The sequence below is a fragment of the Amblyraja radiata genome, chromosome 5 (assembly GCF_010909765.2).
Source record: "Amblyraja radiata isolate CabotCenter1 chromosome 5, sAmbRad1.1.pri, whole genome shotgun sequence".
NCBI classification, from domain to species: Eukaryota; Metazoa; Chordata; class Chondrichthyes; order Rajiformes; family Rajidae; genus Amblyraja; species Amblyraja radiata.
The window spans coordinates 11,861,952-11,884,603 of NC_045960.1; the positions used below are offsets into that span (position 1 = coordinate 11,861,952).

The window sequence follows — 22,652 nt, forward strand, 5'->3', positions numbered from 1 at the left end:
AGGTTAGATCGCATGGGATCGAATGAGAGCTAGCCAATGGATAGACATTTGGCTTCATGGAAGAAAGTAACGGGTGATAGTAGAAGGTTGTTTATCGGACTGGAGGCCTGTGACTAGTGGTATGTGTCAGGGTTTAGTGCTGGGTCCATTGCTGCTTGTCATCTATATCAATGATTTGGATGACGACATACAAGGCATGATTAGTAAATTTGCAGATGACACTAAAATGGGTGGTATTATAGATAGCGAAGGCGGTTGTGAAAAATTACAGTAGGATCTTGATGGGTTGAGCACGTGGGCTGAGGAATGGTTGATGTACTTTAATTTAATATACATAAGTGCGAGCTGTTGCATTTTGCAAAGTCTAATATGGACAGGACCTACACTCTGGGGAGTGATGTAGAGCAAAGAGATCTAGGAGTGTAGGTACATGGTTCCTTGAAAATGGCTTCACAGGTAGATAGGGTGAACAAGAAGGCGTTTGGCATGTTGACCTTCATCAGTATTGAGTACAGATGTTGGGAGGTTATGTTACATCTGTACCAAACATTGGTGAGGCTACATTTAGAGTATTGTGTTCAGTTTTGGTCACTCTGTTGTGGGAATGATGTTGTTAAGCTGGAAAGGGTGCAGACAAGATTGATGAGGATGTTGCCTGGACTCGAGGGCCTGAGCTATAGGGAGAGGTTGAACAGGCGAGAACTTTATTCCTTGGAGTGCAGGAGGATGAGGGGTGATCTTTTAGAGGTGTGTAAGATCATGAGAGGAATAGATCAGGTAAATGCAGTGTCATTTATCCAGTGTAGAGAGAGGACATACATTTAGATAAGAGGGGAAAGATTTAATAGTAAGATTAAACGAGAACTTACCAGTTTGAAGTTTGATCTGTATTTTATGAGGAGTTACGATGAGGGATTACGTGAAGAACCCCGCCACGACGCATGCGTGTCATTCTTCAAAGCAGCGGTGTGAAATCACAGATAACTGTAATGACTAAACATAGTAAGATTAGAGAAGAGATACCAGTTAAGTATATGATCAAGGGTGGGAGCGGAGGGCACGTAATCCCTCATCGTAACTCCTCATAAAATGCAGATCTTCAAACTGGTAAGTTCTCGTTTAATCTTACTATTTTACTTCGGAGTCACGTGAGTGACTACGTGAAGATTTTAAAGCTCTGTGATTTCATGCCGTGGAAACGAGTCCATGCATCACGTCTGCCTTGATGACTGTAGGAGGAATTGTGTTAACATAATTTGGACATGAATTCGACATTGAAATCATAAAATTTATTAACACAAATTTATAACCCCTTTTTATGGGTTTAAATTAATTTACAGAACTTAAATTTGTTTCTGCAAACGTTCCAGGTTTCATTACTGGTTTATTGTAAAATAATTGGAATGTTATTTCCCCCAGACCATCCTGCTGCCTTGAGGATTTGGTCCATTGGTACATCCAACTGTATCGCTGCCGATGTAGCTGCAGCCCTGGTGGAATGAGATTTAAAAATATTAGTATCCACCCCAGCCTGTGTTAGCACCTGTTTCAGCCATCTTGAGATGGTCTGGACCGTCACCCTTTTGTGTGGTTGCTAGTGGCTGACCAAAAAGTGCCTTCTCATTGCCTCTTAGGATTTTCGTTTTCTCCATGTATAACGACAGATGTCTTATTATACACAGACGGTCATCTGTTTGGGTATGACCTAAATTGTATATTGAGGCCTGCTGATCCCTGTCTGTTCTGCTTACTAACTCATAGATATGAAACGTAATATTTTCTGTTGAGGAAGTCATGTTGTCCAGTCTTAGTTTATGCAGTGACTGTACCCTCTGTGCCGTGACCAATGCCATTAGCATGACTGTTTTTAATGTCAGTCTGCGTAGGGACAGAGCTGTTGCTGGAGACCAATTCCTGAGCATCTTCAGGATAATACTTACATCCCATATTTGGGAGTACCTGGTTCTTGGGGGATTAGTATTAAAAATTCCCCTCATAAGTTTTGTTACCAGCGGGTGAGTCCCAACAGAGTAATACTCTGCCCCTGCCATAGGTAAGTCGATAGGGCACTTCTGGCGCAGTTGATGGCACTGTAACTGAGCCCCTCATCATAGTGGAGGCCTGCCAGATATTCCAGAACAGACGGGATGTTCATGTCTCTGTAGGTGATGTTGTTTTTATGGCAGTGCATCGCACACTTCCTGATATAGACCAGATTGTTGTTGTTTTTTTTGTTTTTTTTGTTTTTTTTTGTTTTTTGTTTTTTTTTTGGTTGACTGTCTTTGGGCAGCCGAGATCATGTTCACTGTTCGGTCCGTCAGTCCCAGTTGTAGTAGAGGTGTTTTTAAAACTCTACAAATTAATAAGTTCAAATGTTTATGGCATGGGTGGCTATCCCTTGTTACGGGATGTAGCAATAAATCTGGTCTATGTGGGATGGTGATACATGGTTCTAATACCATGTTTAATACCACTGGGAACCATGGTTGAGTAGGCCAATCAGGTACTACCAATACCAGACGCAGAGTCTTGTTGTATTTTCCTTAATACCCGACTGATGAGGCAGGAAGGAGGGAATGCGTAAATAAACAATTTCCCCCGCAATGCAGCGAAAATGCATCTGTCGCCGCTGCCCCAGGATCTGGTTCCCATGAAACATAATTTGATAACTGGTGGTTAAGTCTGGATGCGAATAGATCGGTATCTGGTGTTCCATATTTTGCTGTAATATCAGCAAATACTTTTTTATTCAACATCCATTCAGTGTTTTCATTAAATTTGCGTGACCTGGTGTCTGCCACTAAATTTAGTCTTCCTGGTAGGTAAGTGGCTGATATCCAAATATCTCTCTGGATACACCATTGCCAAATTGTATTAGCCAGATTGTCACATGATGTCGATTTGTTTCCACCCATGTGGTTAATGTATGCTACCACAGTGGTATTGCCTATCTGTAGTCTAACATGATGGTGATATGATCCAGTACAATATGACTTTAGGCCATGGAATGCACCCAACATTTCCAGGTAGTTTATGCCCAGTGTGAGTAATAATGATGCCTCCTGAGCAGTCCATCTACCTCCACAGCTGGTGATGGTATTGGTGGCTCCCCACCCAAGTGCACTGGCATCAGTTTGTAGTACCATGGAAAGGTTACTGACAATTATTGGATTGGAACAAAGCCAGATGTTATCTATCCACCATTTTATTCCATTTTAGCTTGATTGGTAGTTTCATAGGTCTGTCAAAGTGACCTGCATTAATTTAGAGTGCTTGTATTTTTGCTCTCTGTAAGTTTTGGTAATGTAGAGGTCTAAATTGTGTGGCTGGAAAGGCAGCCACCATTTGCCAATTACTTTTGCTACCAATCTGATGGATGGTTTGCTGATGTCAATGAGGTTATGCAAGCCTCTATTAAATCTCTAGCCTTTCCCTTAGGCAGAGTCACCGACATGTGAACTGAGTCAATGGTGAAACCCCCAAATAGTCCATAGTAGTGGAAGGCGTTAGTTTAGATTTACCTGGATGGATAATAAATCCCAGTTTTTCAAATAACTGTTTTGTGGCTGTTACAGTTTGTTTGGCCAATTCCAAAGTTTTGCCCACAATGAGTATGTCATCTAAATATGCCATGACCATGTGTTTACGTTTCCTTAGAAACGCTAGGGCTGGTTTCAAAATTTTTGTGAACAGCCTGGGGCTGATGACCCATTTGGCAGTGCTTTATACTGCCAGAGTTGCCCATCCAGTTGAATTTTAAGTAACATCTGTGGTCACCTCGTATAGGCACTGAATAGTAAGCATCTTTTAAATCGATGCTGGCCATGAAGTAATCTTTGGAAATTAATTGTTTAGCAGTAACAAAGGTATCCATTTTGTCAGATCTATGGTGATGCGACAACCACCATCTTTTTTGTTTTTGATAAATATATTGGACACGAATTCTAATGGTTCGTGTTGAGTTTTCTCAATTACACCTTTTATGTAAAGCCGCTCCAGTTCAGCTTGCGCTTTTGATTTTTCTTTATCAGAGGCACGAACATTCGGTTCGGTATATGTTGAAATGGAGGGCTGTACTTGTGTATAAACTCTATTGTATATCCCTGGATACTGCTTAAGATGTAAGTATCGGTTGTTAACATGCTCCATGCATTCAGAAAAGAGTGTAGTCTCCCCCCAACCTCCATGCTCCCTGTATTTTGTAGGGAACCAGACCCACCTACCTCCATAGTTACCAGTGGCAGGTTTACTTCTTTTTGTAGGTTCTTCGCTGCTGTTGTTGCGCTGGTGTCTGGATTTTCGGTTTGGTTGGCGTTGGAGGTCCCCGCATCTTCCAAGAAGGCCGGCCTGGGCCATGGCCTAAAAAGACTCATGTTTTGAATACCGGGCTTTCGAGCTTTCACCAGTTCTGCTGGTGGGTGCGTAAGGGTGCTGTCTTTGGCTGTAGTGTTTGTTGGAGTCCATTTTATTAGTCCAGTAGGTTCTCTTGTTCCTGCACCCCTTGCACACTTGTCTTTCCTTCTGCGGACCCCTCTCCCCAGCCAGCTTTACTCGCAGCACTTGTGGACACTATTTTGTCCAGCTTCCCCCCCCTGTGTAAAAACAGCGCGGGGACAAAAACTACCGCAGAGTAAATCACTTACCTGCAGGTCGCGGTTTCAAACTTACCGCTGCGGGGGACACTCCACCCCGCCTGTCGTTTTGCAAGCGTGAAAGCGATATGACACGCATGCATCGTGGCGGGGTTCTTCACGTAGTCACTCACGTGACTCCGAAGTAAAATAGGAATCTAAGGGGCATAGGTAAGGTGGGTATATGGAACAGGCTGACAGAGGAGGTAGTTGAGGCAGGTACTATCACAACTTAAAAAAAAAAAATTTGGACAGGTACATGGATCCATAGTTTTAGAGACATATGAGCCAAACGCGGGCAGGTGTGACCAGTGTATATGGGGCATCTTGGTTGGCATGGGCAACTTGGGCCGAAGGTCCTATTTCCACACTGTATGACTATGATTCTTCATCATGCCTCCACACCCCTCCTTTCCCCTATCACATGGAAGCAAAATAAGAAGACACACCCACAATCTGTTGACGAACACTTGTCAAAGATTCCATTTTGTCCATCAAAACAAATCAGGCACGTCTCAATCCAGAGGCAACTTTTGGGCTTGTTTGTCAAGGTTTATTGTGAATATGCTGATATGCTGCAACATCTATGCCTTCAACTATGGGGTGCAGATCTCCAGATTGAATTTCCCTGTGCCATTCATTTTTGTTACATAAAGTGTAAAGAGCTAATACGTACAAACTGGGCAGCATATTTTTTTTAATTGGGCACAGAATGTCCTGTTGATGCTCCACATCAGTTTAACAAATTGCAGTGAGGGCTCTCTCTTTAAATATACAGATTAAGTCTCGTTGGGTTACTTGGACCTTGCTAATGCACAAAGGTGACCAGTAGAGACAAGTGTTTTTTATTTTTTATTAGAGATACAGCATGGAAACTGGGCCTTTGGCCCTCTGAATCCACGCCGACCATCGGTCACCCATTCACACTAGTTCTATGTTATCCGCTCTCTACACACTCAGGACAATTTATAGTAGCCGATTAACCTACAATCTCGCACATCTTTAGGATGTGGTAGGAAATCAGAGCATCCAGAGGAAACCCACGCAGTCGCAGGGAGAATGTGTAAACTCCACACAGACAGCACCCGAGGTAAGAATCGAATCCGGATTCCTGGCGCTGTGAGGCAGCAGCTCTACCAGCTGCACCACTGTGCCACCCTTGCAAGATGAAGATTGGCAGGAGAGTTCATCCAGAAGCTTACAACCACCTGCAGCTTCCCCTATCCATTGATTAGTGAACACTAGAATCCTGCCTCCCTCAGGCAACAGATAGCACATGTCCTCTACTATGATGGGGCAACTATGATGTGTGTTTCATGGCAATGATGAATTCCCATTTAAAATAAATGGCTTCTCATTTATAGACATAGGCAATATCTGTTCATTCAAATGAGTGAATACCTCAATAGGTCCCACATAGCGGGAGCTCTTAATGGTGGAGATGATGTTTTGACTCTCTTCCAGCTGAGCAATGATCTCTTCAGTTGACCCGATGATCAGAACGTTGAAGGTCTCGAACTGGTGGCTCACCAGTTTGAAGCTGGTTTGATTCCATTGGTTAATGACTTTTTCCAGCATGTTTCTCAGAGTGCCTTCATTGGTGGCTAAACTGGAGATATTAACAATCATCTCCTTATGCTGGAACACCTGGAAAGATATGAGAAAAGTGGTAGGCAGCTTGGAATCGCATTTGCATGTTCTACACATATTTGTTCTTTGGTTCACATCCAGTGATTGGAGTTAGATACCCTTTTATAGATCATGGAGTCATACAGCATGGAAACAGGCCCCTTGGCCCAACTTGTCTATGTCAACTAAGATGGTAATCTAATCTCATCTAATTTACATATTTTTGAAGCACATTCCTCGAAACCTTTCCTATCCATTTCCCTGTCCAAATTACTTTTAAATGTATTGTACCTGCCTTAACCACTTCTTCTGACAGCTTGTTCTGTATATGTTCAAAGCTGAGTTGCCTTCTTAGGTACCTATTAAATCTTCCCCTCTCACTTTAAACCTATGTCCTCTAGTTCTTGACTCTCCAACCCTGGGGAAAAAATGTGCATTTATTCTATTTATGATTTTATACACCTTTATAAGATCACCTTTCAGTCTCCCACACTTTCCAGCCTCACCAGTGTTGCAGGACCTCGAGTCCTGGCTACATTCTCATAAATCTCTCTGCACACTCTTTAGCTTAATGGTATCCTTCCTTGTAGCAGGGAGACCAAAAGTGAATACAATGCTGCAAGTGCTTCCTCACCAAAGTAGTGTACAACTGCAACATAACAAAACATGAAACCCAACTTCTATACTCAGTCCCCTGAATGATGAAGGCCAATATGCCTAAAGTCTTCTTCACCACCCTGTCTCCCTGGCATGCCACTTTAAGAGAACGAGATACCTGTACTCCTAAGGCCCTCCAATCTACACCATTCCACAGGGCTCTACCATTGACTTGGATACACCATTGTACACCTATCTCACCAGGGACTAACTCCACTGAACATTTTTCCTTCCATTATTTATTATGTAAAAGAATATGTGCGTTTATGATTGTGTTTGTAGTTTGTTTGGTTGTTTGGTTGTTTGTCTTTTTGCACAAAGGTCCGCGAGCATTGCCACTTTCATTTCACTGCACATCTCGTATGTGTATGTGACAAATAAACTTGACTTGACTTCAAATCAAATTTCACATCCACTTTCAAAACATTAATACCGGTTCAAACCTGAATATAAAACAAAATATTCAGCTCAAGGCATCTTATATTCAGTTTATCAACCCCTCATTATGATTTCAGGAAGAACATTCACCATAACCATTCCTTGTTACAGTAAACAGTGAAAGACATGTTCAGCTTGATTCAATAGAGAACATTCTAAGACAAGAGGTTGCAGGTTCAATTGGAGCCCATGCAGCTGCCTCATGTAATCTCTTCAATAAATACAATTCCCTGCATAATATGTTGATTCGGTGGATTCCCCGAGCAACATACCATTCAGCCTGTCATAGAGGGGAAAGCCAGCATGGTTGCATTGGCCATGGAAGAAGAGGCAGCTGCCAAAGGCCCTACACAGTAGCTGGGTGAGCACAGCCTGCAGCAGCTGGCACCCATGAAAGGAACCGACAGCACGACACTGAGCCAGACTGACCCCTACATCATCAATGCAGTGCTGCCAGGAAACAAAGCCTTAAAGTGAGGAAATAAGAAATGCATATCTCTTTAAGCCAAGATCAGACTTGATATTTCAGAGACTTGAAACTTGAAAGTTGCAAGATGCACCTGAACAAAGCAACTCTTTGCATGCAGTCCAGAAGAGGATCTACTATTATCCACTACAATCATTCCATTGTTTTACTTGTGTATGATTGTACTCTGGCTATGATTAATGGGATAGAACTGAAAATAAAGCTTTTCGCTATATCTCAATACACGTGACAACAATAAACTCAATACAATACAATACAATACAATACAATACAATACAATACGGTTTATTTGTCACATTGCACATAAAGTGCAAGTGAAATGAATATGTCAGCAGCGGTGCAATGATAAAGAACACACACAAAAACACAATAAAAATTTAACATAAACATCCACCACAGCATTCATCAGTGTGGTGGAAGGCACAAAAATTGGCCAGTCCTCCTCCATTTTCCCCCGTGGTCGGGACCTCAACCCTCCGCAGCCGTTGCTGCGGGCGTCCAGATGGTAAAAGGACAAGGTACAAGCCCAGGTAAGTCCAGGAACGGCTCTTCCCAACTAAACTAAACTAAATGATTGTTGTTCTCTGTTGTTCAAATCCCTCCACAATAGTGGCAGGGTTTATATTTGGTAAATTAAATAAACAGTGGTTTAAAAAAAATCAGTAATAGTGAGCAGCCACATTTACATGAAGAGTGGCTAACCCTACCTTAACAAGACTGAGTGACTACTGTACAACAAGAAACATTATGCCCATAATTCCAGAAACTGACCAGTAGAAAAGTGTATCCTGTCTTAATGCAACAAGCTATCAAACTTGAGAGAAAGTGATCGAGCATAAGAGAGCTGTGTCTGATGATCTGTTGATTTGATTGTCCACAGAGGCCTAAAACTTGCACAGCTGGAGCCCTTAAATGTGCTGACATGCAATATTGTCTGTTAATTTGGTTTAGCTACAGATTTAAGGTGAAGATTTTAAAGTGTTTATTTCCTCACCTAGAATACACCCCATCATGAATGTGCCATTCCCTGGAGTTTTCTTCACACCTAAAATCTTCTTGTTGAAATAGAGTGTACTCGATAATTATGACTGAAACTGTTACACTCCTGGTGATTATATTTGAATCTTGACAGTAATATTAACAATTTTATCAAACAGTTGACAGAGATAAGGAACAAGGAGGATTAATGGGCCTGTCCTACTTAGGTGATTTTTCAGGCGACTGAAATGTCGGCAGCAGTCACCTGCAAAGCCGTCAACTACAACGGACACCCACACCCACGCCCACGCCCACGCCCACGCCCACGCCCACGCGCACACACACACACACACACACACACACACACACACACACACACACACACACACACACACACACACACACACACACACACACACACACACACACACACACACACACACACACATCGCTTCCTTCACCAGCCCGTTATGCAGGCGGGGACAAGGCAAACGGGGGAGCGCTGTCTGAGTGAAATTCACACGGTGCAAAGCCAAGGTGATACAGACACACACCGCAATGAACAGGAAGGTTGGTGCTGTAATTAAGACGACTACAGCACAGTGTATGGTAAGTCCTTTAAAAGAGGGGAATGGGATGGTGAAGGGGGGGGGGAGAAGGGGGGGGGAGAAGGGGGGAGAAGGAGGGAGGAGGAGGGAGGAGGAGGGAGGAGGAGGGAGGAGGAGGGAGGAGGAGGGAGGAGGAGGGCGGAGGAGGGAGGAGGAGGGAGGAGGAGGGAGAAGAAGTGGAGACAACTTTTAAGAAGCCAGAGATACACGGCTGTGAAGCTCGCAGACATCTAACATTGCCGGTCGGTTATCCTTGGTTCTGAAAACTACTGCTGACGTTTTTTTTCCGATGAGCCAATGAAATTCACTGGTCAGCACCGGCTAAAACCTACGAGAACCTACGAGAACCTTCAACCTCCTGGCAACCCACTAGGACCTCCTGACGACCCACCTACGGCACGAGAATTCTCGCTACTCTACATGGCGGCTTCATTCTGGTCGGCGCTAATTTTTCAAAAATTTGCGGCAACCATAATGAGGCCGTGACTAGTTCCCAGCAACCACCCCCGCACATGTGGCGACTGCATAGTCTCCTGCAGTCGCCTAAGTGGGACAGGCCCATAATTATTGTTAACTCGGGCTGGGGCAGGGTGACGGGGGGGGTGTGGGGAGGAGGAGTGTAATGAGCCTGCCCCACTTACGCGACTTTTTAGGCGACTACGAGGTCGCCACAAGGTCACCACATATTCACCAGAGGTTCTGGGGTGTTGCCTACATGGTGGTGAATAGTTCCCGCATTCTCGTAAATAGTCACGCCATCAACATGTTGAAAAATTAGCGGCGACCAGAATTTTGACGCCATGGAGAGAAGCGAGAATTCTCGTGATGTAGGAGCAGTGGGAGTGGGTCGCCAGGAAGTCGTAGGTTGTCGCCGGTGCTGACCGGTGCATTTCATTGGCTCATTGGGGAAAGAAAAACGTAAAACAGTAGTTTTCAAAACCAAGGATAACCGACCGGTAATGTTAATGTCCACCGAGCTTCACAGCCGTGTATCTCTGGCTTCTTAAAAGTTGTCTCCACTCCTTCTCCCCCCCCCCCCCGCCTCTCTCAAAGGACTTAAGTGACCCTTCCCGTACACAGTGCTTTCACTGTCTTAGTCACAGCACCAACGTTCCTGTTCATCCTGTGTCTGTATCACAATGGCTTTGCACCGTGTGAATTTAACTCAGACAGCACTCCCCCCGCTTGCCCTGTTCCCCGCGTGCATAACGGGCTGGTGAAGGAAGCGATGTGTGTGTGTGTGTGTGTGTGTGTGTGTGTGTGTGTGTGTGTGTGTGTGTGTGTGTGTGTGTGTGTGTGTGTGTGTGTGTGTGTGTGTGTGTGTGTGTTCCACTCTGACAGTCGCCGTTCCAGTCGCCGGTGTTTCAGCGACCTGCTACGACTTGACAGTCGCCGGCAGTCACCTAAAAAATCGCTATACGTTTTTGTATAGGGATGAAGGGAAAGTCGCACTGGGCACTCTTTAGGAGCTTCACCTCAGCCAGAAAATGACTACAGTTGGGAATGGTCAATTGGTAATTTATCAGAAGTTGTGTCACATTTGGATCACTGCTGGTTCGATCCTAGGATCAGTTCATAGGAGGGGGAGAGAATAAAAACCAAAGTGCGACCTAATGTCAGCTGTCTCACCAAGGTTACTATAATTGCTCGCTGTAATCACCACAAAATAAATGGTTCTGTTATTTGTCCCTTTACTGAAAATCCTCAATCATCACTTCCACCAAACTCAGAGTTCAATTGCTGGTACATTATTATAAACATAAAGGGCAAAGGATACACCAGTTGCTGTAAAAACTCACCTAATTCCAATGTTAATTTGGGAAGAAAATCCATCAACCCTACCTGGTCTAATCTTTAAATGATATCTAATCCGGAGCAATGTGATTCTCTAGAACATGTCTCAGCATTTCTCTAAAATGAAAAGTCCCAGCATTTCTCTAAAATGCCCCAGCAAGTCTCCCTTTTCATTAGCACTTACATATGCGCTATAATTAACTGTAATGCCAACTATGTTCACAGCCCCTGCACACTTAAAAATAATACCATACTTTAATATATTTGGAAAACAAACACTCATCTAGGACTAGAGTGCCAAAATATCCGCTGCACCAGTTGCACGATGGTATCAAAGTCACCAACTCAATGAAGGAACAGTGAAGGGGAATGAAAAGAACAATGAGTTTCTGCATAGTCTCATCAATTTGTGTGCTCCTGCAATGAGACAATTGGCTCAAAATCCAGCGACTAGTTGCAGTCATGCTCACAACCCCCTGAACCTTCCATGACGAGTCTTACCCTGAGCTTCATGAAGTTCCCCAGCATGAGGTTTTTATCCTTGATTGAGCGCCCAATTGCGTATTCAATGCTTTCCCAGTGCTTGGAATCCAGCCAAGGGTTCCTCAAGGCCACAATAACTGGTAGCATCTCCTTGAAGTCAAATACTGCCTGCTTCAGAAGAGGAACTATATTATTTGTTGGCAATCCTAAAAGAGAAAGAAAAGCTCAACAGTGAAAAGGAATCTAACAATGAAAGGACGAATCGAGATCACGCAACAAACTGTGTCTAACAGCACTGACAATAGCAGTTGTACAGGGTCTTGGTGAGACCACATCTGGAGTATTGCGTACAGTTTTGGTCTCCTAATCTGAGGAAAGACATTCTTGCCATAGAGGGAGTACAGAGAAGGTTCACCAGACTGATTCCTGGGATGTCAGGACTTTCATATGAAGAATGACTGGATAGACTCGGCTTGTACTCGCTAGAATTTAGAAGATTGAGGGGGGATCTTATAGAAACTTACAAAATTCTTAAGGGGTTGGACAGGCTAGATGCAGGAAGATAGTTCCCGATGTTGGGGAAGTCCAGAACAAGGGGTCACAGTTTAAGGATAAGGGGGAAATCTTTTAGGACCGAGATGAGAAACACATTTTTCACACAGAGAGTGGTGAATCTGTGGAATTCTCTGCCACAGAAGGTAGTTGAGGCCAGTTCATTGGCTATATTTAAGAGAGAGTTAGATGTGGCCTTTGTGGCTAAAGGGATCAGGGGGTATGGAGAGGCAGGTACAGGATACTGAGTTGGATGATCAGCCATGATCATATTGAATGGCGGTGCAGGCTCGAAGGGCCGAATGGCCTACTCCTGCACCTAATTTCTATGTAATAGAGCATTAGATTGCCAATAACATTGCTGTGCAGGGCTTTTCATCAAAATACTATTTTATGGTGACAGTAGCTGAATGTAATGGTAAGCTTTCCTATGTGGGGAATTAATTTGCCAAGAAGGTTGTCTAAGGATGCAAGTGGACAATGATGTGCTGAAAGGTTGGGCGAGGCAATGGCAGATAAAATTAATCCAGACAAGTGTGAAGTAATGCACTTTGAGAGGTCTGATAGGATATGTAGAATAAATGTCAGGGGCCTTAGGAGCTTTATTGGACAGAGAGTTCTTGGGGTGCAAGTCTACTGCTCTCTGAAAGTGGCAATACAAAGTGGCTAGAGTAGAATATGTGTTTTTGTATGCTTGTCTTCATAGACCGTGGCATAGATTATAAGAGTTGGAACATTATGTTGCACCTGCACAAAATATTGGTTAGACCACATAACGAGCAGTGTGTATAGTTCTGGTCACCACATTAACAAGTGTTGTGGCTACAAGGAGAGATTGGATAGGTTGGGCTTTCACTTACTGAAACACAGGAGGGGAGACCTCACAGATGTTTATAAAAATCTGAAATGTGAATCCTTTTGACCCTGTCATGAGCACCTTAATGGGTTGTGGTTATACAGGAACGGAGAAATAAGAAGCCATTGTTTAGCACTCATAGAATTACATATCATTTACAACTGTAATGGCCATTCAGCCCATCATATCTAATAAATTAAAAAATATCTTCACTGCTGAATCCTATCTTAAAACACCTGAAGATCATGGCTTTTCAAGAATGTGTCAAAGTAAATTATAAAGATGATGATTTTTACTCCCATCACCCTTTCAGACTATCATTTCCAGCACATTACCCTCCTCCTGGTGGAAACAGTTTCCTCATCTCCTCAGTAATCCTCCTACAAAATCACTTTGAAATCTACACTCCCTTGTGTTTGACCAGTTAGCCAAGCAAAATATGTCTTTCCTACACATGCTGCCAGGTTCCTCATAATTTTGTATACTTCAATTAATTATCCCTCAGACGTATGTGTTCCAAAGAAAATAAGTCTAGCCAATCCAATTTTTCCTTACAACTAAAACGTTTCTGTTCCAGCAACATCCTCACCCAATTTTTCTGTATTTTTTCTAGTGTTACCACTTTATTCCTGTAATTCTATGACAAGACCAATGCAGTTCCCAAGATTCGACTAACTAGTCCAACTGTTATATTCTACCCCTCAGTTAATAGAGGAAAGCATCCCATGTGTCTTTTGAACCAACTTACTGAGCTTTTATGTTACCTATAAGAATCTGTGGGCATATGCTTCATGGTTCCTTTGTTCTCCTCACATCACTATTTAATAGGCATTCCCAACATAAGTGCATTTCTCTGAATTGGATATAATTTGTTCTATCTTTAGTTTAGTTTAAAGGCACAGCATGTAAACAGACCCTTCGGCCCACCGCGTCCGTGCCAACCAAAGATCTGCAGAACACTAATTGTCCCAGTTTTACATCCCACACACACGGGCCAACTTACAGAAGCCAATTAACCTAAAAACTTACACATTGTTGGAATGGGGGAGGAAACCAGAGCGCCCAGAGGAACCACAAATTATCACAGGGAGAACATACAAACTCCATACAGACAGCACCCATAGTCAGAATCAAACTCAAGCCTCTGGTGCTGTAATGCAGCAACTCTATTTCTCACCTGTTCACACTAGTTCTATGTTATCCCATTTTCGCATCCACTCCCTACACACTCGTGGCAATTTAATCCCACACATCTTTGGGAAGTGGGAGGAAACCAGTGCATCACAGGGAGCGCATGCAACACCACACATACAGCACGCATAGTCAGGATCTAACCAGTGTCTCTTGCGCTTAAGGCAGCAACTCCACCGCTGCGCCACTGTGCCGCCCTATCTGTACCATTGTTTCTCATAGAGACATAGTGTGGAAACAGTACCTTCGGCCCAACTTACCCACACCGGTCAACATGTCCCAGCTACACTAGTCCCACCTGCCTACTATTGCTCCATATCTCTCCAAACTTGTCTGTCCAAAGATTTCTTAAATGTTGGGATAGTCCTTGCCTCATATACCTCCTCTCGCAGCTCATTCCATACACCAACCGCCCTTTGTGTGAAAAAGTTACCACTCAGATTCCCATTAAATCTTTTCCCCTTTACCTTAAACCCATGGTCCTTGATTCCCCTCCTTTGAGCAAGAGACTCTGTGCATCTACCCGATCTATTCCTCTCATGATTTTATACACCTCTTTAAGATCACCCCTCATCCTCCTGCACTCCAAGGATTGGAGTCCCAGCCTACGCAACCTCTCCCTATAGCTCAGAACCTCGAGTCCTGGCATCATCTTCGTAAATCTTCTCTTTACCATTTCCAGCTTCCCTTCTCCTCATAGATCACAGAATTGAATTGTTCCCCTTCCAAAATCCTCTCCAGCTCCTAAGAGGTATTCTTAATCCTAGCATCAGACAAACAATGTGATGCTTAGTGAAGTGCGTCCAAATGACTGAGGTAGCACCACAATTGCGTGTCACAGACCTTTTTCCAGCAGGTGTATTGTCTGTGTGAATCTGTTGACGTCCTTTCGAATCGCATCTATATTCAATTCATCAAATAAGGTGTTAGTCCAGCTGGTGTACAGCTTCTGCCATTCAACCTCAGATTCCCACAGCAGCTTCCTCAACATCAACTCATACTCGGTCTCAGACAACAGTGCTTTCAGTGACTGGCGGTTCATCACTCCCAACCTCTTCTGCATCACCCCTAAAGAGATGCTGATGGAGCTCTCTGGGGTGCTCATGCTGCAGAAGCGATCATGATAGTTGCTGTAGGTTCGTGCCTTGCCAGAAATCGAAGAGACTATCAGCATCAGATGATTGGTGATGTCCATGGCTTTCTCTGGGCTTGTCTCGGCCTGGAGAAGGATGGGGTTTCTCACCTGAAAGACCAAAACACAGTTCACAATCTATTGTCAGCACATTAACAGCGCAAGACATCCAAGTTCCATCAGAGAAGACAATGTCAAACATAAAATAAAAAATAAAAAAACTGCAGCTGTTGTAAACCTGAAATAAAAATTAATATTGCTGAAAAATCTCAGCACGTTAGATAACATTTGGGGAAAGAGTAACAGTTCAAGTTTCAGCCCAAGAACTGAGAAAGAGGAAAATATTTCCTCACGGTGGTGCAGCGGTAGAGTTGCTGCCTTACTGCGAATGCAGCGCCGGAAACCTGGGTTAGATCCCGACTACGGGTGCTGTCTGTACGGAGTTTGTGCGTTCTCCCCGTGACCCGCGTGTGTTTTCTCCGAGATCTTCGGTTTCTTCCCACACTCCAAACACGTACAGGTTCATAGGTTGAATGGCTTGGTAAATGTAAAAATTGATCCTAGTAGGTGTAGGATGGTGTTAATGTGCGGGGATCGCTGGTCGCCGCGGAACCGGTGGGCCAAAGGGCCTGTTTCCGCGCTGTATCTCTAAACAAAGTGGTAGAGAAGGCGAGGAGAGCAATGGCAGGTACAAAAGGGATATCTGTGATAGGGTGAAATGTAGCCATTAAATTGGAAGTGAAATGTGGAAAGGCATGCTGACCTCTACCATGCTGACCTCTACCATGCTGAGGCCAGGTGCCAGCTCTCAAACACCATCTAATACCTACTCCTTGACCATGATCCCACATGTAAACACCAAGTCACTATCTCCCAGACTGTTTCCAATCTCATCAGCTCTGGCCATTTCCCTTTCATAGCCTCCAACCTTATCGTTGCCGTTTCAATCTCCTTCCCAAAATCTGCAAACAAGACTGTCCTGGCACACCTACTATTTCTGCCTGTTCCTGCTCCACTGAACTCATTTCCAAATATCTTGATTCTATTCCCCCCATGTCCAGTCTCTTCCACCCTACATCCGAGACACGTCACACGCCCTTCAATTCTTTGATAATTTTCAGTTGCCTGTTCCACATTGCTTCATCTTTATCATGGACATCTAGGCCCTATACACTACCATCATGCAAAAGGAAGGTCTCAAGGCTCTTTGGCTCTTCTTCCAACAAAGATCCAATCAATTTCCATTTACTAATACTTGCCTACGCCTGCTGGAACATGTCCCCGCACGCAACAAGTTCTCTTTTGACTAGTCTATCCAGGAAAAAAGTTAATGATAATGTTGTAGCGGTGCCTGTTGGTGCCTGTGGGTAGTTGAACCCTGCGGTCGGCTACTTCGGTCAGGAGACTGTGGGTTTTGTTTTCATGCGTTTTCTGGGCAAGACCCAGTCAGTCTTTTTTGACCACCGCTGTAGTAAGATCGTTTTGTGTTTAGCTGTTGTACGATCATCGTTGTTTTCACCGCTTTGACAATAAAGCTCTTTTGGAAACCGACTATCGTCACAATCTGCTAAATTGGTGACCCCGACGTGCCCAATTGAAATTGGACGGCATTATGCAGGACAATGCAGTGCCCGCCGCTGTTCCCGATGCCCATCAGAGCGCCGTTAGCCTCAAGCTGCCGGTGTTTTGTTCTGAGCAACCGCAAGTGTGGTTTGCTCATGTGGAAGCACAGTTCCACCTGCGCCGTATCGTCACGGACGAGACAAAATATTTTCATGTGGTGGAAGCCCTGACGCAGGAGTCCGCCTCACGTCTTCTGCCTTTTCTGCAGCACCCACCCGCCACCGCCAAGTACGACGGCGTCAAGGCCCTTCTACTATACACATTCGGGCTCAGCCGCCGGGATCGGGCCGCTCGCATTTTACACATGGACGGTTTAGGAGATCGCAGGCCGTCGGTCCTCATGACCGAGATGCTCGCGTTAAAGGACGGCCACCGCCCATTCCTGTTATTCGAGCAGGCATTCACAGAGCAAATGCCGGATGATATCCGCCTCATGCTCGCAGGCACGGATTTCGCCGACCCTCAGCAGCTTGCCGAACGGGCCGACTAGCTCTGGCTGATGAATCATCAAGATGGCGGCACCATTAACCACGTCTCCGCACCAGCGCGCCATTCGCCTCTGCGGGACCACAACGAGGCCCCGCCCACGAATTCCATCACAGAGCCGCACCAGCAATCCGGAACTCGCGGTAGGCACCGTTGGTGTTGCTATCACCTCCGCTACGGCGTGGAGGCTCGACGCTGCCGCCCACCCTGTACGTTTCAGGGAAATGCCTAACAACCGCCTCTACATACGCGACCGCCATTCTGGCCGCCGTTTCCTAGTGGACTCCGGTGCAATCGTCAGCATCCTCCCTCTGATCGGGCGCGACACTCATGCTGGTAAGCGGGGCCCCGTTCTCACTGCCGTTAATGGGAGCACCATCTGAACGTACGGTACGTGGACCCTTGCACTTACCTTTGACTCCCATCAGTACGAGTGGACGATTATTGTGGCGCACGTCGCTCTGCCGCTCCTGGGAGACGATTTCTTACATGCGTTCTCCCTCATCGTGGATTTGGGGGGCAGTTGCATGATTCCGCGATCGGCCATCGGTTCCACCGTGCCGTGGACCCTGCCCCCATCCGACCAGCAGCTTAACGGCATCGCAGAAGTCGACGGTCCTTACACCGACCTGCTCTCAGATTTCCCCGAGCTCCTTACGCCCCTTTTCAGCTGGGCAGCATCCAAACACGCAGTCGTGCATCACATCCCCACCAAGGGCACTCTGGTGCATGCCCGGGCGCGCCGCCTCCCGCCAGACGAACTGCGTATCGCCCAGGATTAATTTCAACTGATGGAAGACATGGGGATTGTCCAGCGGTCCGACAGTCCGTGGGCCTCCCCGCTGCATATGGTCCCAAAAGCATCTGGGAGGTAGAGATCATGCGGTGACCACGCCTCAACGCTATGACCACAGCGGACCGCTATCCGGTGTCTCATATTCAGGACTTCTCCGCGCACCTCAAGGGCGCTGCTTTCTTCTCCAAGGTTGACCTCGTACGGGGTTACAATCCAATTCCTGCACATCCCGGTGATGTTCTGAAAACCCCCACGATCACCCCGTTCGGCCTGTTCGAATGGCTTCTGATGCCTTTCGGGTTGCAGAACGCCGCGCAGGCTTTCCAGCGGCTGATGGACCAGGGCGGTCAGTCTACCTTTCCTATTCATTTATTTGGACGACATCCTGGTCGCCAGCGACTCGCTAGCAGAGCACGTCGCCCACCTCCAAGTTTTGTTTCAGCGCCTCCGCGAACACGGCCTCGTCATTAACCCCGCAAAATGCCAGTTTGGCCTCGGCTTCATCTCCTACATTAATCACATTACCCTGCAGGGCGTTACCCCGCTCCCCGCGAAGGTCGCGGCCATTCGGCAGTTCCCCCGGCCACTCACCGTGAAGGGGCTACACGAGTTCATCGGCATGGTGAATTTTTATCACCCTTTCATGCCGGCGGCTGTTGCCATCATGCGCCCCCTGTTTCAGTGCCTGACGGGTAAACAGCGGGATCTCGTGTGGTCCGAGGAAGCAGACGCGGCTTTCGAGCGTGCCAAGGCAGCATTGGCCAATGCTACCATGTTGGTGCACCCGCCTGCTTCGCCCCTACCGCGCTCACAGTCGATGCCTTGGATGCTGCTGTAGATGGTGTACTGAAGCAGTTCGTGACGGCCGCTGGCAGCCATTGACTTTTTACAGCCGGCAGCTGCGGGCTCCAGAATGCAACTACAGCAAATTCCACCGCGAGCTTCTGGCGCTGTACCTGGCCGTCAGGCATTTCAGGTATTTCCTCGAGGGCCGGGCGTTCACCGCGAACACGAACCACAAGCCCCTTACTTTCGCCCTGGGTAAGACCGCGGATCCGTGATATGCCTGTCAGCAGCAGCACCTTGACTACATCTCGGAGTTTACGACCGATATCCGGCACGTTGCGGGGAAACTTAACGTCGTTGCCGGCTCCTTGTCCCACCCCGCCATCCCCTCCGTTTCGGCCCTTGACCACGGTGTTGTCTACAGTGACCTGGCATCAGCGCAGCGGGCAGACGCCGGTATGGAAGCTTTGCGGAGCGGCAGGCACCACGGTCCTGAACGACGTATCCGCGGGTCGCGCCCGCCCGATTGTCCCCATTAGTTGAAGAAGGCGGCGAGCGACGGCCGCTCTGATGGCGGCTAAGTTAGTCTGGCACGGGCTCCGTAAGCATGTAGCTGCCTGGGCCCACGCATGTATCTCCTGCCAGACCTCCAAGGTCCAGTGGCACGTGCGGCCCCCTGTGCAGGAGATCGCGGTTCCCATGGGTAGGTTCGTGGAGGTTCATGTCGACCTGGTAGGTCCCTTGCCACAGTCCCTCAGTGCTGCCCACCTGCTCACTATCATGGGCCGTTTCACGCGGTGGCCAGAGGCGATCCCACTCACTGACGCCTCCACCAGGGCTATGGTGGCCCACTTGATCGCCATGGTTCCGGGTGCCCTCTGACATTTCCACCGACCGGCGGACCCAGTTCACCTCGTCCTTGTGGGCTGCCCTAGCCCCGCTCTATGGTGCCCGGTTACACCATACGACATTCCAGGTGCTGCGAGCTGGGGTCGCCACGTTCATGGTGGACGTGGGCGGACGGGAGGAGCTCGTCTCCGTCGGCCGGCTCAAACCCACCCACGTCGATGTGGACAGCCCGGTGGTCGTTGCTGCGCCGCAACCTAGAGGTCATCCGCCGGCTGTTCCGCCCGTACTGAGTACGCCTGTTTCCTCTACCCGTTATTTCTGCATCTTTGCCTACCCCCGGCCTTGTTTCGCCGGCCCCCATGTTACGCCTGCCCCACCTTCACGAACCACACGTTCTGGTCGTTCCATCCGGGTTCCTGTTCAGATTCGTACCTCGGGTTCTGGGGGGGGTGTCCTGTAGCGGAGCCTGCTGGTGTCTGTGGGTAGTTGAACCCTGCGGTCGGCTACTTCGGTCAGGTGACTGTGGAGAGGGGTTTTGTTTTCACGCGTTTTCTGGGCAAGACCCAGAAAAGTCAGTCTTTTTCGACCACCGTTGTGGTAAGATCGTTTGTGTTTAGCTGTTGTATGATCGTTGTTGTTTCCACCGCTTTGACAATAAAGTAGGTATGTTACAAAACTTACCTTCAGCGGTACTGCAGTTCTGCCGCTGCCCGTGTGCGCGACTTTGAGAGGGGGGCGGGTTTACAACGCGATTTTCTCTAGGCTGTTGAAATCGATGTTGTTCAGCCTACCTAGTTGCTGACAAAAAATATTATTTAATTGTTATCTGTCTATATATATTAAAACTCTGTGGCTGGATGTGTGTGTGTGTGTGTTTCTGGCTCTTGTGGGTGCCAGCCTTTGATTTGTTGCTACGCCAACACCACACGCAGAAACGCCGAGATTTTTTCCATTTCGGTAGAGATTTCACTTTTCATTCCAAGTATCCACTCTTGATTAAATTTCGTCGTGCTTATGTACACATTTTTAATAAAATCCTTCTTCCCCCCCCCCCCCCCAAAATTTCAAAATGTTAAAAAAAAACAGCTCTCACCCATAGAATGATGGTGAACGTTCTGTGATCGTGTGATGTCATAATGCCCAATGCCAACAGATGTCCAATTGGAATGGATCCATTTACATATGCCTTTGCACCGGCCCCAGCCCCAGCCCCCCACCCCCGCAGCCTGTGTCGAAGCGCGTCATCACGTGTGTGGGAATAGAGAAAGAGGATTGGGGGTCATAGGGAATGGGGAGCAGATGGACTGTCCCTACCCCTCCCCCTTCCACTCTCCCTCCCCACTATTTCCCCTCCCTCCCCCACCTCTCTCCCCCTCCCTCCACACTCTTCCCCCTCCCTCCCCTACCCCATCTCCCTCCTCCCCTCCCTCCCCATCCCTTCACCCCACATCCCTCCCCCTCCCCATCCCTCTCTCCTCCACTCCCCCACCCTCTCCTCCCCCTCTCAATCTCCCACTCCTCACCCCTCTCCCTCTCCTCCTCCCACCCCCTTTTCCTCCCCCTCTTCCCCCTCCCTCCACACTCTTCCCCCTCTCCCTACCCTTCTCCCCTCCTCCCCTCCCTCCCCCCTCACCCACACCTCTCTCCACCTCCCCTCCCCCTCCCACACCCCTCTCCTCCCCTCTCCATCTCCCTCTCCTCACCCCCTCTCCTCCCCCTCTCCATCTCCCTCTCCTCCCCCTCTCCTCCCCACTCCTCTTGCCCCCATCCCCTTCCCCCACCCCTCTCCCTCTCCTCCCCCACTACTCTCTCCCCTTCCCTCTCTCCTCCCCCCGCCACTCCCTCTCATCCTTCCTCCTCTTCATATCCCTCTCCTCACACCTATCCCCTCCTGCTCCCCCCCCCATTCTCTCTCCCCCACCCCCCTTCCCTCTCTTCCCCACCCCTCTCCATCTCTCCCCGCCCCCTACCCCTGTCCCTCTTCCATCACCCCCCCACCGCTCTCCCCCTCCCTCCCAACTATTCCCCTTCTCTCCCCATTACTCCACCCCTCTCCCTCCCCCACCCCTCTCTCCCCCTCCCTCCCCCCTCTCTCCCCCACCCCTTCCCCCTACCCCTGTCCCTCTTCCACCACTCCCCCTACCCCTCTCCCTCTCCCTCTCCCTCTCTACCACTTCCACCACTCCCCTCTACACCTCTCCCCCTCCCTCCCCATTCTTCCACTTATCTCCCCATCCCCATCCCCCACCCCTCCCCATCTCCCCCCCACCCTCTCTCTCACCCCCCCTCCCTTCCCTCTCCCTCCCCACTCTTCCCCCTCTCTGCTCTCCCCCTCCCTCCACACTCTTCCCCCTCTCTCCCCCCACCTCTCCCTCCACACTCTTCCCCCTCTCCCTCCTCCCTCCATCTGCCCCTCCCTCTCTCCTCTCTCCCCCATCCTCTTTCCCCCCTACCCCCACCCTCTCTCACCCCCTCGCACAGCCCTCTCTCCTCCTCCCTTTCCCCCCTCTCTCCCCTCCCTCTCTCCTCACCCCTCTCCCTCCTCCCCTACCACCCAACCCCCACCCCTCTCTCCTCCCACCTCTCCCCCTACCCATCTCTGCCTCTTCCACCACTCCCCTTACTCCTCTGCCCCTCTTCCGCACTCTTACCCTCCCCCCTCCCTCACCACTATTT

At 47.7% G+C, this 22,652-nt stretch overlaps 1 protein-coding gene across 1 annotated transcript in view; it reads right to left on the bottom strand.

The window, feature by feature from the left end:
* The window catches only part of dnah14 (dynein axonemal heavy chain 14), a 435,381-nt gene that overhangs the window by 278,092 nt on the left and 134,637 nt on the right, over nucleotides 1-22,652 (bottom strand). Inside the window, 3 exon segments of the mRNA XM_033020484.1 lie at nucleotides 6,033-6,278; nucleotides 11,724-11,911; nucleotides 15,148-15,547. Of these exon segments, the coding sequence (XP_032876375.1) occupies nucleotides 6,033-6,278; nucleotides 11,724-11,911; nucleotides 15,148-15,547 (834 nt within the window).